This window comes from Vicia villosa, linkage group LG7, assembly GCF_029867415.1.
Source record: "Vicia villosa cultivar HV-30 ecotype Madison, WI linkage group LG7, Vvil1.0, whole genome shotgun sequence".
Lineage (NCBI taxonomy): Eukaryota > Viridiplantae > Streptophyta > Magnoliopsida > Fabales > Fabaceae > Vicia > Vicia villosa.
In genome coordinates, this window is record NC_081186.1 from 92,535,359 (window position 1) to 92,551,846 (window position 16,488).

Consider the following 16,488-nt stretch of genomic DNA (forward strand, 5'->3'; position numbering starts at 1 on the left):
ACACCATACCAAGAGAGAAGGTATCCAACATACAGAGCAAAAATACACTGATAACAAGCATAATTCCTAACTATTGCGGCCTCTCATAACTAGCATTAAAATGGTTAACCAAAAGTTATTTTTAGCAATAACAAACATAAATTTGAATATAAATTACACTTGAATATAGTTATAAATGCCACTAATCAAACACCTTTTCACTGTATAATCTATAAAGTAGTAGATACTGAACCTGATGTTGCTACAATATTATTGGATATCACCTAGAAGCTAAAGTATATTGCTCACACTAAAAACAAACAGTATATTGCTCACACTAAAAACAAACAGTTTGATTTATACATACAAACACACGATTTAATGTAAAAAGCTATTTAAAAAACATTGCACTTAATTCTAAGATATTTGCAAACATCTAACTTAGAGGAAACTCAATTACAAAAGAGATAAATGATAAACACTAATAAACAAGACAAACAACAAAACGAAAGTCTCAGAGGACATATCAGCTTCATGACCTTGTGTTAAGTGGAGCAAGCCAACCATAAGAATAATCAAATATAATGCAGATGTTTCTTTTTCTACTATTCATAATAGAGCAAGAATATGTGTTTGTGTTAGAAATGAGCACAATGCTTTTGTGGGGGCAAAAACCAAATAGATCAGTTCGATTTGGAGAGGTTATTGACTTACTTTTCAAAAATTTATTGAGTACACGAGTTCAAGATGTATCTAGTTGATTTTGAAATAGATTCTAAAATTGTAGTCTCAAAATAGATTATACAAAATTTAATAAGAAGATAAGTTAATGACATTGTTCTTAGTTTAGCCAAAACTACCACACCTTTAGTTGCTAGAAATACTATAATATATTTAACACATTTGCTTAATTAAATACAATAATTTTTTGACTAATAATAAAAAGTAATTTATTGAAAATAAAATAAAATAAAATAAAAGAAAAATAGACAAAATAGATAATGTGATTACCTATGTTACAAAGGAAAATCAATAAAATAAAATTGAGAAATGAAGATATGAAAACATTTCAACATACAAAAACATTGAGTTAAAAAAAAAAAAAAACCTACTAAAAGAAAAAGAGACATCAAAGTTAGTTGAATGAGAAGAGGAGTGTAGATCTCTTCACTCATCACAGAAATAACGACAATGGCCTCACCAGCGGCGGCGAGGTCGCCGGCACCGTCCGCCGCCACTCCACTCTCACGTCTCTCAACCTTCAAAAACCCCACTCCCACCACTGCCTCCTCCGCACTCGATTCCCTAGCCTCCGATCCCATCTTCTCCGCATTCCTCTCTCCTTCCTTCTCCTCAACCACCTTCTCCGCTGCCGCACTCTCCTCCGGATCCCCTGCCTCAACCGCCGAGAAACTCCACCACGCCATCGGCCTCCTCGAGAATCAGCTCCGTTCCGAAGTCCTCTCCCGTCACGATGAACTCCTCTCTCAGCTCTCTTCCCTTCACCATGCTGATCACGCTCTCTCAACACTCCGATCGGCTCTCTCCTCTCTCCAATCCTCCATCCGCCGTCTCCGATCCGAACTCTCTGATCCACACCGTTCCATCGCCTCCAAAACCGCGCAGCTCTCTAACCTTCACCGGACTACTGAGCTCCTCCAACACTCCGTCCGCGCGCTCCGTATCTCGAAGAAGCTTCGAGATCTCATGGCTGTTGAGCCTGACAAGCTCGATCTCGCTAAGGCTGCGCAATTCCACTCCGAGATCATTAGCCTATGCAACGAATACGACCTAACTGGAATCGAAGTCGTTGATGAAGAGCTTCGCTGGGTGAGGGAAAGTGGAGATCTGTTGAGGAATGAAGCAATGAAGGTTCTGGAAAGAGGAATGGAAGGGTTGAATCAAGCGGAAGTTGGTACTGGCTTGCAGGTTTTCTATAATCTTGGTGAATTGAAGGTAACCGTGGAGCAAGTGATCAACAAGTATAAGGGAATGGGGACGAAGAGTGTGAGTGTGGCATTGGATATGAAGGCAATTACTGGATCGAGTGCAGGTGGGTTTGGACCCGGTGGAATTAGGGGCACTGGAACCCCTCAGATTGGAGGAGGAGCTAAGGCTAAAGAAGCTCTGTGGCAGAGGTTGGGGAATTGTATGGATCAATTGCATTCACTTACTGTGGCAGTGTGGCATTTGCAGAGGGTGCTTTCGAAAAAGCGCGATCCGTTTACCCATGTTTTGTTGCTTGATGAAGTCATTCAGGTTAGGAGAGAATCATTCTTATCCCTATGTTTTTTATCATACTTCATTTTATATTGATAATGGAACTATTATGTCTTTCTTTACTTGGATTCATGTATTCATATATGTTTATGTGCATCGTACAAAGGAATCCTACATGAACTGTGATTTGATTAGACATCGGCTTCTTATCTGCATATTAATGTTTTTAGAAGCTTTCTAGTTTAACTTCTTGATAAGCATTTGTAAATCTATGAGGACTTTTTTCAAGTGAAAAATTGTAAGCTTGTTTTACTTGAGAAATTCTCCAAAGTTATTAGAAGCTAATCTAAACGGGTTCCTTTGAATGCACATTGCCCTGGTTTAAATGGGAAAGGAAATACTAGTATTTCTCTCCTACAATGGATTTACAGATATAATCGTGTAACACATACATGTGGATTATATAAAGCTTCCAACTTTGATCCTGTTAAAAAACCAAATTTTGGGGATTTAATTTAAGTTCTGAGCTTGCAGAAATTGTTAACGCAACCATGTTACTTTGTTTTTAGTTTTTGAAACCTGATTTAATGTAAAGGTTAGTGTATGGGAGTTATTTTTTGTGTCCTCTTTCTAAATGAAAGCAATAGTGAATAAAACTAATAGCTTGAATCGTGTCAAGGAATTAATATCAGTATATAAGTTCATTTTGTAACGATTCTTCTGAAGAAATAGACATGACAACATGTCAAGATTTATAAATCTATGATTTATAAATATATTGCAGGCATGTGGCATAGGTCTGTAAATGTCAGAGATCCCACAAGTATGACATTTCCTTTTAAAAAAATTGAGAACTCAGTAAATTCGCTGTGCTATATGAATCATTTGCCAGCCTTGTAACTCCTTCCTTTCTGTGATCTTCTCTACCACCCTGTTACAATGTTGTTAAATAGCGGCTATATTGGTGCTATACTGCTATAACATAGCGGAATTTGGACAAACCACTATTGTCCTACGTGCGATATGCTATCTGGTACAAAATGTTGTTAAATTGTTGCTATAGTGGCACTATAGCACTATTACGTAGCGGATTTTAACAATCTACTATTTTCCGTTATCCGGGATTGGCAAATTATTATTCTTTAAAGTTGAGCCGAGCAGATGGGCTAGGATTACTTAGCAGATGGGCTGGGATTACTTACTTTACTGTCTAATATAAGGGAAGAGAGAGTATGCCATAAGGAGATAAGGTCTATTATTTGTTGTTTCTCATTTTTATATAGTTATTCAGATAGGCTCTCAGACAGTCAAAGACCTTAATATCTTAGCTACTGCTGTAAATAGAGTGCAGGGTAGGGAAATCTTAAAAATTTATGCCTGCTCATTTGCTTCTGACTCTAATTTCTAATGCACCAAACATCACTAGATGGATTGCATTGAATTGGACATGATCAATACATAATCTCCTGAAGTTGTATTCTTTCATTTGTATTCAGAATAGAATAAAATGATTACTATGGTAGATGTATAGAGATGTTGTATTGGATTTTCTTAATAATGTCTTTTACCTAGGTTTTTAAAAATAATATCATCTTGTGCCAAGGGAGAAAAACATCTCCGATGGACTTCATAGGGTGTCTGGGCTGTTAAGGAAAGAGAAAATGAGAGACATATATTGCAAATATATGTAGACCAAAAGCAATAATCTTAGACTAGGGTACAGTGATTCTAATAGTTGCTATTACATGATTTTTTTCAACCTATGCAATGTGTCTGGTTACTATTTATATATGCTTCCCAACTGGATCTTCAGGATCTGTTATACTTTGACAGTAATGAGTTCTTATCAAGGACCATTGATCACACTCTCTTTCTGAGTAGCTGCTATCATTTACAATTTTTTTTTAATTTTCTAATTGTATTTTCTCTCACTATTCTAACATTGATTGCTGCTGAACAGGAAGGTGATCCTATGTTAACGGATCGAGTCTGGGAGGCCATTGCAAAAGCTTTTGCAAGCCAAATGAAATCTGCTTTCACTGCTTCAAGTTTTGTTAAAGAGATTTTTACAATGGGATATCCAAAGCTTTACTCCATGATTGAAAATCTCCTCGAAAAAATTTCACGTGACACAGATGTCAAAGGAGTGTTGCCAGCCATTAATTCAGCTGGAAAAGAGCAAATAGTTTCAGCTGTCGAAATATTCCAGTCTGCATTTTTGGGTCACTGCTTAAGTCGTCTTTCAGATCTAGTGAATAGTGTATTTCCAATGTCCAGTCGTGGAAGTGTTCCCTCCAGGGAACAAATATCAAGAATAATAACGCGCATTCAGGAAGAGATAGAAGCTGTTCAGATGGATGCACGCCTAACTCTTCTTGTTTTGCGTGAAATTGGCAAGGTTTTGCTTCTTTTTGCTGAGCGAGCTGAATACCAGGTAAACAATAGAGACCTCGTTGTATTTAATAAGGTGCTATTTGCTATTTATAAAATGCTTTATCAACTACATTTATTAGTCAGGAAGTATTAAACAGCTAGCCAGTATGTATTTTTTCAGGAAAGCTATCCAATTAACTGTCAATCTTTTATTTTTTTGTTTATAAAGGAAGATTCTATGACAAGGAAAGAGTGGATACACGAGGAGGAAAATAATGTTAACTACAGTTATGCATATATCAGTAAATAATGGTTCTGTATTCTTTAGTTGCAGAGTTCATTTGTGCATGTGATGCCAATCTTGTGACAGTACTACTTTAATGATCAACGACCATTGAAATATGAAACCTGTTTTTCTTTGTTGGTATATTATTATATTAAATAATTAATGTTTAAGCTAGGCTTATCAAGCATCAACCATCTATGTATATTACTAACATGTGACTTGTCATATGATGATAGAACTAGAATGAACTGGTATATTATTACTGAAAATGGGGAGGAATCCTCTTTGATTACAACGGTAGCACTTCGAGGGTCTGCCTACCTCCCAATGCCAAAAGGCCATATTCCTCTCAAATTGCGGCAATATGATCCCTTCTCTAATCCTCCTCTCTATTTATAGGCAACATGCCTTATTTGGCCTAATTAGCCCTCAACTCAACAAACTACTAACTATCCCATTAACTAAACAACTACTTAAATAACAGTAACAGACCTATCATATGGTGAGGCACGGTTTTTGATGATAGACAATTACCATGGACGGGCAATGCTTAAATTATTAAGAACTTGAACTTTGTCAATCTCTGAGTATATGATTTTAAATTAGCCATTTGATGTGATAATTGAACTTAGTCAATCAGGAAATATAGTGAGTTTGCCGAGCTTATTTCCCTTAGTCTTGTGAATAAAGTTTTTATATCCAAAGATATGTTAAGTCTCAAAAAAAGGTAATGGCTAACCTAATGCGTATTCCACATTTAAGCTTAATGGGATTGTGAATTTGTGACATGTAACTTCTTTAGCTAGTTAGCGAGTTAGAGAATTAATCTGACAGTGTTAGATGATATGCTATAAAAAGAGGAAAGGAAGATTAACAAGGGTTATCTTTGGTTTTAGAAAGGAATTTAGAGTGGGAGAGAACTGGGACTCTAGAATACCTGGAATGGAATGTAATAAAGTTTCTATCAGCAAACACTATTTTCTTCTGTGTTATGAGCCAGTTCCTATGATATGGGTTTTAATTTTTAAGAGATGCACCTTCATGCCTCTAGAATGTGCAATCTTGCAACCACTTTTATTATTGAGTGGGAAAGTCCTGATCTTCCTTTCCTGTTCAGTTTCTGTTTGTGGGTTTTGTAATGTTACTTATACTGGAAGTGCTGTCGCTGTATGTTTTCTCTGGTACCTTAAGGCAATATTTTTTTTCTGTGGATGAGTTTTCAAATCCTTAATCTTCAGAAACTTTTTGTCCATTTTATACATGAGAAAGGAAGACTATTGTAGAATTACAGTGTCTAATCTTTTAATTATTCATTTTCATTGTTATGGCAGATATCTACTGGTCCTGAATCACGTCAAGTAAATGGCCCTGCAACACCTGCACAGCTGAAGAACTTTACATTGTGTCAACATTTGCAAGATGTTCATTCACGGATATCAACCATGCTTAAAGGAATGCCCAGTATTGCTGCAGACGTTTTGTCTGCTTCGCTGGGTGCAGTATATGGCGTTGCATGTGACTCGGTAACGCCTTTATTTCAGTCAATGCTCGATCGTCTTGAGTCTTGTATATTGCAAATACATGATCATAATTTTGGAATGCTTGGAATGGATGCTGCTATGGACAATAATGCATCACCTTACATGGAGGAGCTCCAGAAATGTATTCTTCACTTCCGCAGTGAGTTTCTATCTAAGTTGTTGCCTTCCAGAAAAACTGCAACACCGGGAATTGAAAACATATGCACCAGGCTTGTCCAGAGTATGGCTTCCCGTGTTCTGGTATTCTTCATTCGGCATGCCTCTCTTGTCAGACCACTTTCAGAATCAGGGAAATTGAGAATGGCTAGGGATATGGCTGAATTGGAGTTAGCTGTGGGTCAAAATTTGTTCCCTGTTGAGCAACTTGGTTCCCCATATCGAGCACTTAGAGCATTTCGTCCACTTATATTCTTGGAAACTTCCCAGCTTGCATCATCTCCCCTTCTTCAAGATCTGCCACCAAATGTCATACTTCATCATCTGTATACCCGTGGTCCTGAAGAATTGCAGTCACCTCTACAAAGAAACAGGCTGACTCCATTGCAGTATTCATTGTGGCTTGATTCACAAGGAGAGGATCAAATATGGAAGGGCATCAAAGCAACACTTGATGATTATGCTACAAATGTGAGGAGTAGAAGAGATAAGGAGTTTAGTCCTGTTTATCCTCTTATGATTCAATTGGGTTCATCGTTGACTGAAAAGACTAAGGCTTCCTCAAATTCTTGATCCAGTAAATATTTTGTGGTCTAGCAATAAATCACATATGTAACTTCCCAGATTGTTTTTTGAAAGTTGTTAGAAAGGATTTATTTGCGGAAACACGAGGAAGAGGACTGCTAGTTCTGCTGGTATGCACGAGGTACAAACTATTATATGAGTCAATAGGTTTTACTTTTATTTTTTTCTTCTTCCGTCCCTTTTTTATATAATGGAACTACCGATGTTGGTTAAAGTTTCCTAATTAGTTATATTAAAATGTAGAGAAATATAACTTTTTGATGAAGATAGAAACAAGTGATGTTGTAAACTCCACATTATTAGCGAGTATTTAATCCATTAGTTACAATGTTTACATCAATATTGAAAATCAAGGCATTTGTACAAAGGCGGAGTGGGCCATAATGAAAGTTGCTCTTTTGAAATTGATGAATGCATGACAAGCAATCGTTCCCATCATATGTTTTTTATTGTTTATTAGAATATTATTGGGAAACATTGTCTGCTGTTGCTTGTTGGTGTAAAACAAGTTACACTGACAACCATTCAAAATCTATAGACTTGCTACATTAGATTAATGATTCTAATATGTGGCCATGTTCTTCTAAGAATTCCCTCATGACTCATGTCCCAACCCCAAAATCCTTGGTTTGCCTCTAATTCCCACTCCTGTAACTTCTGCCGGCACCCTTTGGATTCACAAGTGTGACTGTCATCACCCTCCCCCTTACTTTCCCCTTGTGTACACCTGTCCTATCCCATCTTTCTCTCAGAAAGAACAGTACAGGATAACGTCAAGGTAGAACCAGAACCCACTGGGTACTTAATTATGTTTTTAAATTTTGGGAACCCCACAGGTTCTTTACTGATGGTCACAACTCACAAGGGATATTTCTTTTCTCTCACTAAGTCTATCCGTAAATTCTAAAAAAAAACAAATAAAAAATCTGTGTTTGCTCTAGATACATATACATATTGAAATTTCATAATCTTCTATTTATTTGTCTTTTGTTACACATGCTATGGTTCTGTTTTCTTAAACAGAGTAGTATGACTGTAAGCATAATGATACAACTAATATTTGCATTAAGAAGCTGTTAAATATTATATGACCACATTAGTAACCCAACTGCACCTTCTGGCCATTTCCCCCTCATTTTCTTGATGTTGTGGTATATTATTACTCTAAGTAACCAGTGTTATCTAGTTTGTTTTGTTTGGCTCTTGGCCTTTGTTTTGCTAGTATCTTTGTTGATTTCTACCTATGTTAATTTCTCCTTCATCTTGTGTTGATCTTTATAGCATTAAATTTATAGAATTTGAAGCTTTAATTTGTTATTGTGCTCTACAAGTTTCCCTTTCTCTCTTTTAGGTACAAGTCATGCATGCTATCGAGGTTCTGTTCGGACAATGAGGGTTACCTTGAAAAAACATTTTTATCATAAGTGGCAACAAGTGTGGTGTTGTGTGGGAAGCCTTAGAACAGTGCCAAAGAAAGATACTGAGTAGTTCAGATGTAGAAAACACCTATTTTTATGGACACATCAGCTCTTGAGATTTGAAGTATATAGATTTTGCTTTTGGCTCTGTATTTTCTATGTTTCATGTACTATTATAATTGAATTTATTTATACTGAAAAAAAGAGTGAATTTTCTTTTATATACTCTATGTTTCACGTACTGATACTTGAATTTGACCCTTTCAAATAAGTTAACACAATATAAAACTAAAGTATAGCAATTAAAGCAAAAGCAGATGCAACTGCATTCTTAAGTCATTTTGCCAATGTAATAAATCCTTGTTAACTTGAGGCTTTTCCTGAGTTATGGCAAATGACCCTCATTCTCTCCCTCAACCATTTTCTCTCATATGCCACCACTTTCTCTCCCTCAACCATTTTCTCTCATATGCCACCACTTCTCTTGTTGGCATACTGATAAGGAACAAATTTTCCCACCCCAAAAGCAGCATCCCTAATGCCAGATAATTGCAGTTTCCACTTCATCAAACCTACACTTGAAGTCTTGTTTGAATCATGGCTGACTTGAGTTTCATTACTTGAAACAAACTTTTCCCTTTCTCCATTATTTCCATGACTCGTGGCTGGTGAAACAAAAGATAGATTAAACATAGGAGAAGCCCTTTTCACCACAGCAAAACAACCATCCTTGAAGCTTGATAGTGAAGGCATCGCACTCGTTATCGATACATTTGATATCTTGTTGTCGTTGTCATTTTTCACGCGAGTTTCACTACCAGATAATTGGGTTATCCAACCCATCAAACCTTTACCATTATCACTTCTATGAGGCACACATTTAAGTATATTCCCAACACTTCTATGAGGCACACATTTAAGTATATTCCCAACATAATCTGTCGCGTCACTAATATTTACGCGGCTCGTGGCTAATGAAATATATTGTGGGAAAAAGAAAAGCATTATCTCAGAAGGTGTAATGGTGTTCAAAGATTTTAGTCGCGTGCTTACGAGTTCGCTATTTCTGATATCATGCTTAAGCTCTACGTTACCGTCACTTGACCATCATTGTCTCATGCCATGTGCCTTGAGAAATTTCCGGTCTTCATTTGAAACAACAAACAACTTGGCTCCATTTTGCTCATTTGCAGGATCCATATTCTCCGCATCGACTATCTTCTCTCTTGTTCTATCGGTATGAATATAAAAGGAACTGATCGAGTCATTGTTGTTAAGATAAAGACGAGGAACCCAGTTTCCTTTCCCGAAACCAGCTTCCATCAAGCGCAATAAACAAGGTACCATTCTCTTCGATTGTATAGCGTAAGTATGGTCCACGTTGTTGCTGAATCGATCTTCACTACTCGAGAGAAGGGGAAGCATAGGTTTGATTTGATTCCAAACACATTCCACTTTTTCTCCAATATTTCCAAGACTCATAGCAAGTGAAACAGAAGGTGGGTTAAACAAATGTGTTTCGACATTAATCTTTTCCTTTGCCAATTCATATCCGACTTGAAGACCGAATCCAGCCCCTAAAGAATGCCCTGCAATGCAAACATTTCTGCTTCCATATGTTTCTGAAACTGATCTTATCGCATCCATAGTTACTTTAAACCTCTCAGAGTCCTTCAAGCTCTCCAAAGCAACGAAACGAAATTCATCTTCAAAATCTCTTCGCATTGTAGGGATTCTGATCAATGTTCCTCTGAGTGCTAATACAGTTCTAGGGGCACCAATTGGTTTAAATGGTTTGAGTTCAGACAATGACGCAAACCGATCCCATTCGAATATTGCACCAAAAATGGATCCATCTCTTTGATCAATCAATACTTGTGTAGGCTTATACTTGAAGGGAATCCAAAAACTTGGAGCTAAGGAATTCTCTCGTGTTCTATTCTCTTGTCTATCGAGTTCAAGCGAGTACACTGCTTGTATAAGGCTTGCGATGGCTCTTCGTTTATAACTTGAGTCGTTCCTGTTTACAATAAAATGCTTATCAATAATGTTGTTGATTCGATAAAGTTTTGAACTTTATACACATCTGTTACAACCCATAATGCCAACATCCTAAAAAATTTTAGCATAAAATCATATGCATGTAATGCAACCAACTAGTGTTGGTATGTCTCTAACACATGAATGATAGTAAATAGTTATTCACTTCTAAGATCATACATCATCAAATTCAAAGGTAATTAATACTTACTTACCATTTAGAATTGATGAAGTCTCTCCAATCAAGGGTTGTGATCAAGTAGAGAAGATCAGATCCTTTCTCCATAACCTGGTTTGCCAATTGCCATGAATCAATGTAGGAAAAGGTTCCAATTTCCTATGTGATGACTATGTTAATAAATTGATTGAACAAACTTTGATATTTTAGTGGAAAATTCAACCGATTATAATAATGTTTCTTTGTTTGGTTTTCTCATATCAGATAGAATTAACAAAACTTAGATAAACAAGATTAAAATCAATGCAATCTAGGAATGTCAACTTATTAGGCACCGTCCAAAATCCTTTTGGGAGTCTTGATATCCATTTCTATAGGTTTTTAATTTTTTGAAATATATACAAAATATTTAGAGACTCATTTTGATACCAAAATATTCCAAAAGTGATTTGGAGACTTGATACAAGATGACAATGCTAGATGATGTCTTGGTGTGGCGGCCTCTTTTTTGGTTTGACTGCTACCTGCAAAACACTCCGACACTTAAGTCAATGGATGGTCAAGCTAGAGAGTGAAATGTTTTTATGTTTTCAAAAATGTATTCCTTGTTTATGATGTTTGTCATTCCTTTTATAGAGATCTTATTAGAGTTTCTTTCGGTTCTTGTTCTTTGGGTTTAATTATGATCGTTCATATTGATATATATCAATATTTGATTCATTACATTATCCATCGATCCTATCTCCATTTTATGCTTGGAGAAAGTGATTTTTAGGACAGGTCCGTGGATGCTTTTCAAGGCCTAGAACCTCAAAATCAATGGTAAATTCATGACGTCATTGGTCTGATGTCATCCTCATCACAAATATCTTTGTCTTTTGGGCTCATATGGTCTTTCTCTCATGGGCCGAGACTAGTTTGGACCAATCGTGACTCAGATTCATAGATTATAATGATAATGAGCCAATTTCAATCCTGCCTCGGTTCAGGTAAGAACAATTGCCCAAAGTCTAGCATGAGGGAATCAAGTTTAGAATTATAAATGTTATCGTAGTTAGGATTTTTAGAAATGATTATAATGGAGTTTCCTCCATCTTTTCTCTATCTTTTCCCTTTATTTCTTGGTTATTCTCATATCTTGCTAGATTCCTTGAGGGATTCAGTAGCGCAATGGACTATCCCTAGGTACTTGCGATGAGGGATTCATAGGAATTATCTTGGTTATAATGACACTGACAACACTTTTGACCACTCGTATGTCATCTGTCTATTGTTGTCCAGTCTTTCGCTTGATCTATACTTTAAAGACTTGGGTTTTTATCATTCCATTTTCTCTTCCTACAATTATAAATACTTCAAAAGGTCAAACCATTCACCCTAATTGTCTAGAGTCACACTGCATATAACCATATTTCACAGAGTTAACTAACCATATATATATATATATATATATATATATATATATATATATAAAAGACAAGTTAACCACTACGCTCTCTAGTGGTCCAAAGTCACACTGCACATAACCCCTTTAGTTAGGGAGCGTAGTTATAGGATGAAGATTCGAGGCTCTCTAAGGTAGGGCTGAAGCTATATATAGTGACATAGAAAGTTAGATCAGGTCATCAGTGTTCACATATCAGTCCTAAAGCCCCTTTGCTTATTGTAGATACAAAAAGATAAAATTAGAACGATGCAAATAATATTAATTACATACAAAAATTGAAAAATGATAAAAAAATTGCAACAAGTTGAGATGGCCGAGTTGGTCTAAGGCGCCAGATTAAGGTTCTGGTCCGAAAGGGTGTGGGTTCAAATCCCATTTTGACTTATGTAAAAAGGATTAATGTGGAGGAAAAAGTGGTTGGATTATTTTGGCACAAAATTTTGACGGTAAAGTAAAGTTTGAAGCCGTAGAATGAAGGTTTTCATCATCGAAATCTAAATTTCTTACTAGAGATTCATGTATCTTTTCTTTATTTCTCCAGTTCTAATTTCTATTAGTATGAGTAGCTAAATTTCTATTGACTAGGACTTATTAGATGAACCCGTTGGGTCATATGTCTGCGTATTATACTACTTTCACTTTTGATTAATTCAATATTTTTATTTAGTTACTTTCATGTTGATTGCTTTATATATGTTTACGAACTCATATATCAAACCTAGAATCATACAAATTACTGACCATAAATATGTGAATCGAATCCAAATTAATTATTCAACATAGTAATTGATTAAAAATAATAAATTAGAAATTGTGACTTATGGTTTCACACACCAAATATTTCCTATTTTAACTATCTAGTTGATCTAAGAAATTAGAAAGTTGTAGTTTAGAAGAGTGAGTTATACACGAAGGAATTGGGTAACACGACTAAGTTAAACCATAATAATTGATGGGAAATCAACTTAGAAAAAATAGATGTCAGGATCAATAATGACATACATGGGATTCAAAACAACGCCTAATATATTAATATGATTAAGTTTCCAACGGTTTCTTTACGCATTTATTTTATCAAAATCAAACCTTGAAAACCCCTCAATTATTTTTACTTTCAATAACATCCAAATCGTTCTGCTAAAATATCATAATTTCTCTGAATACAAACATATTTTTATTACTTTGACAATATAATTGCTAAAAGTCTATCATTTATCCTTGACTAAGATTGATAAAAATGTTGATTTAAGTATTTTTGGTTATCTACGTCAAATAAAATTTGCAAAATAAATATCATGTAAATAATCATATTTAATTTGATCCTTAATTGAATATGCTCCGCTATTAGAAGATTTTTTTAGTGGATTGAGATCAATATTTTACACTTGTTTTATTTCAATGTTTTCTCCCCTAAATCTAAGTTATTTAGGTAGGAATTCATTTCAATTATATCTCATATAAATATCATTACAATTTGATATGTAACTATTTATTGTAATCTATTGTATAAATTGGTCCTAGGCCTTTCTTCTAAGCCTTTCAGTCTTATGAAATTTAGTTCAGTTAAGTTAGACCCAAAGGAAGGAAATTTGAATATTACTTTTATTCCATAAAAATTTTACTATTATAGAAAATGTAATTCATGTTGACGGAACTCACATTTATAATATTAGTCTTATGATATTAATCTTAAAGAGCGCAAACATTATGAAAGAAATTAACTTTTATTATTTAAGTAAAGTGATTTTTATCAAGAAATCCGACTTACTTATAATGGTATGGTTTTTGTTCTAACATAATTGCTCTTTCAAGTCAATGAGAGAACCTTAACTAAACCTACTAAGATCATGTTTCTCCAACACTTGACCTTTATAATTTTCTTCTTCTAATTTTACCTTCTTAATTTTTCCATTATATTGCATTAATGAGAATACTTATTTTATATACGAAGGAGAGAAAGACAAGATAGATAGCCCATATTTTAATAATTTCAAAAGTAAAATAAAAATAAAAAATCGAGTCATAATCATTCACCATGAAAATCATTGATAATAACACACCATTATTATCATTAATTTACGAAATATTAATTAATAAAATAAATTAATTTGAATGATTTGAAGTAACACATTTTAGAGATCAATTATAAATAATTGGTGATCCATTATCTTTTTAGTGACATATGTTTCCTTTAGAAGGTTCAACAATGGTGATGTTATTCTTAAGTCCATATTTTCTCATCCTTTCAAAGGATTGTCAAAAGTTTCAATGAAATCATAAAATATAAAATTCATTACTGTTTGGTAAGTTTCACCAACATTCCTTAGGCCAAAAGACATTACCACCCACTCATTAGTTCCTAAGGCCCCAGGGCATCAAAATGCCTTTTTTAACACAACTTATGTGCAATAAAAATTTGGTTATATCCAGAATAATCATATAAAAGACTTAAATACTCAAAAGCTTCCTCTAAATTAACTAGCATTTCTGCCACCAACATTGGGTATTCGTATTTTGGAGTAGCAACATTTAAGTCTCTAAAGTCAATACAGAGTCTAAGAGTCTCATTCTCTTTAATCACAATGACAATATTAGCTAGCTAGTCAACTTACCTGTCAGTTCTTATGAACTAATTCCTAAGTTATTCTAGTTATATTAGTAAGTATAGTTGTTGAGGATGTTGATCACCCTGAGTGTTAGATGGTACAAGAAAGGAAACAAGTGATGGACGAGTTAGAGATATATATTTTGATGATAGTGAATAAGAGATGAAGAATGAGTTTGATGAAAGGTTTGGTGGTGTTTTCACAGATGGTGAAAATATAGGTCAAACTAATGAAACACATAATAGTTATAGTGCTACGACCACCAATGAACCACCATCACCGCCACCACCACCACCATGTGACTTTAAGACATCAAAAATGGGACAATAACATGTTATAGAATATGAGTACATCACTGATAAACTTGACAGTGAATCAAAGGATATTAGTAGTGAAAATAAACCTACTTTGATCAGGTATAATGAAGAATATATCATGACTAAGAATTTCAAATTTAAGATTGGAGTGAAATTCTCCTCATTGAGGCAGTTCAAAGATGCAATACTTGAACATAATGTGTTGAATGGTAGAAAAGTTTGATTTTCCAAATATGACAGTAGAAGGTGTAAGGTGGTATGAAAGCATAAGAAAAAATGTGACTACAATATATTGTCTAGTTGAATATTAAGAACAACAACATTCAAGGTGAAGACGTGGTTTCGCAATCACAAATGTGGAAGAGTATTCATCAACAAATATGTCACAATAGAATGGGTAGCAAAAATAATTCTTGATAAACTTAAAAATAATACCAATATTAAGTTATAAGAGGTGGTAGTGTTATAAATCCGAGATCCATGGTTATAGGAAATTTAAGGCTAGACAGCTTGCTAGAATAATTGTAATAATTGTTGGAAAGAGCTCTAACAAGCAATGCAAATACACTTTATATATAAATATTTATTTACTACTCCCTCCGTCCCAAAATAAGTGTCACATTTACTTTTTAGGTTCATTGAATATTTAATGTATCTAGTCTGTATAGAGACCAGATACATTAAATATTCAATGAATCTAAAAAGTAAATGTGACACTTATTTTGGGACAGAGGGAGTAATATTTTGTCAATGTATAGTGTATTAGTATTGTGAGCATCTAGACAGCTTGCTAGAATAATTGTAATAATTGTTGGAAAGAGCTCTAACAAGCAATGCAAACACACTTTATATATAAATATTTATTTACTACTAATATTTTGTCAATGTATAGTGTATTAGTATTGTGAGCATGTGGTTTGTATATTAAATAAATAATCATAATTAATTTGTTAGTCACTAACTTGCACCTGTGGCCTAATGGATAAGGCGTTTGACTTCTAATCAAGCGATTGTGGGTTCGAGTCCCACCAGGTGTGAAATCTCAACAAGTTCTCCCTATTTTACGATTGTGAAAATATACAACATGAGTTTACACAACTCAATAAATCACTATTTTTGTATTTTTGTACTTATCATGTAACACAAGGATGATTAGCCCAAAACTGATCACAAAGATGATTTACTAATTCATCCGTCTTTAAGATAGTAATGAGTTAATCATTTGCAATCATTGCTCACCTCAAATATTTGCTTTACCTTTAGCTTATCGAATAGTGTTCTTTAGTTTTAAGTGTTCCTGACTCACTCTTGGTAGGATATTACCGAATTATCATCCCTAGTA

The 16,488-nt window shown here is 34.6% G+C and overlaps 1 protein-coding gene, 1 non-coding gene and 1 pseudogene across 3 annotated transcripts; 2 read left to right on the forward strand and 1 right to left on the reverse strand.

Moving 5' to 3' along the window:
* The first annotated feature begins 1,065 nt into the window (after window positions 1-1,065).
* Window positions 1,066-9,017, forward strand: LOC131615850 (conserved oligomeric Golgi complex subunit 5). Of its 2 annotated transcripts, XR_009287962.1 has the most exons (4): window positions 1,066-2,238; window positions 4,160-4,633; window positions 6,190-7,261; window positions 8,492-9,017. XR_009287962.1 is itself a non-coding variant. In XM_058887019.1 (3 exons), the coding sequence occupies exons 1-3, from the start codon at window positions 1,171-1,173 to the stop codon at window positions 7,126-7,128; spliced, it is 2,481 nt and encodes an 826-aa protein (XP_058743002.1). In that variant the 5' UTR covers window positions 1,066-1,170; the 3' UTR covers window positions 7,129-7,493. The 2 variants fall into 2 exon arrangements, 1 of the variants encoding a protein (XP_058743002.1); XM_058887019.1 differs by lacking the exon at window positions 8,492-9,017 and having other exon boundaries at window positions 6,190-7,493.
* LOC131619705 (GDSL esterase/lipase At4g10955-like) lies at window positions 9,015-10,884 on the reverse strand (annotated as a pseudogene).
* A 5,226-nt stretch (window positions 10,885-16,110) lies between these two features.
* Window positions 16,111-16,183, forward strand: TRNAR-UCU (transfer RNA arginine (anticodon UCU)). Its single transcript has one exon. It is a non-coding gene; the product is annotated as a tRNA-Arg (tRNA).
* The last annotated feature ends 305 nt before the right edge of the window (window positions 16,184-16,488 follow it).

Excerpts from the sequence above, each read along its gene's own strand:
- LOC131615850 (XM_058887019.1), top strand. The coding sequence starts at position 1,171 with ATGGCCTCACCAGCGGCGGCGAGGTCGCCGGCACCGTCCGCCGCCACT. Across the intron at positions 2,239-4,159 it reads TGCTTGATGAAGTCATTCAG|GAAGGTGATCCTATGTTAAC; the intron begins GTTAGGAGAGAA and ends GCTGCTGAACAG. Across the intron at positions 4,634-6,189 it reads CTGAGCGAGCTGAATACCAG|ATATCTACTGGTCCTGAATC; the intron begins GTAAACAATAGA and ends TTGTTATGGCAG.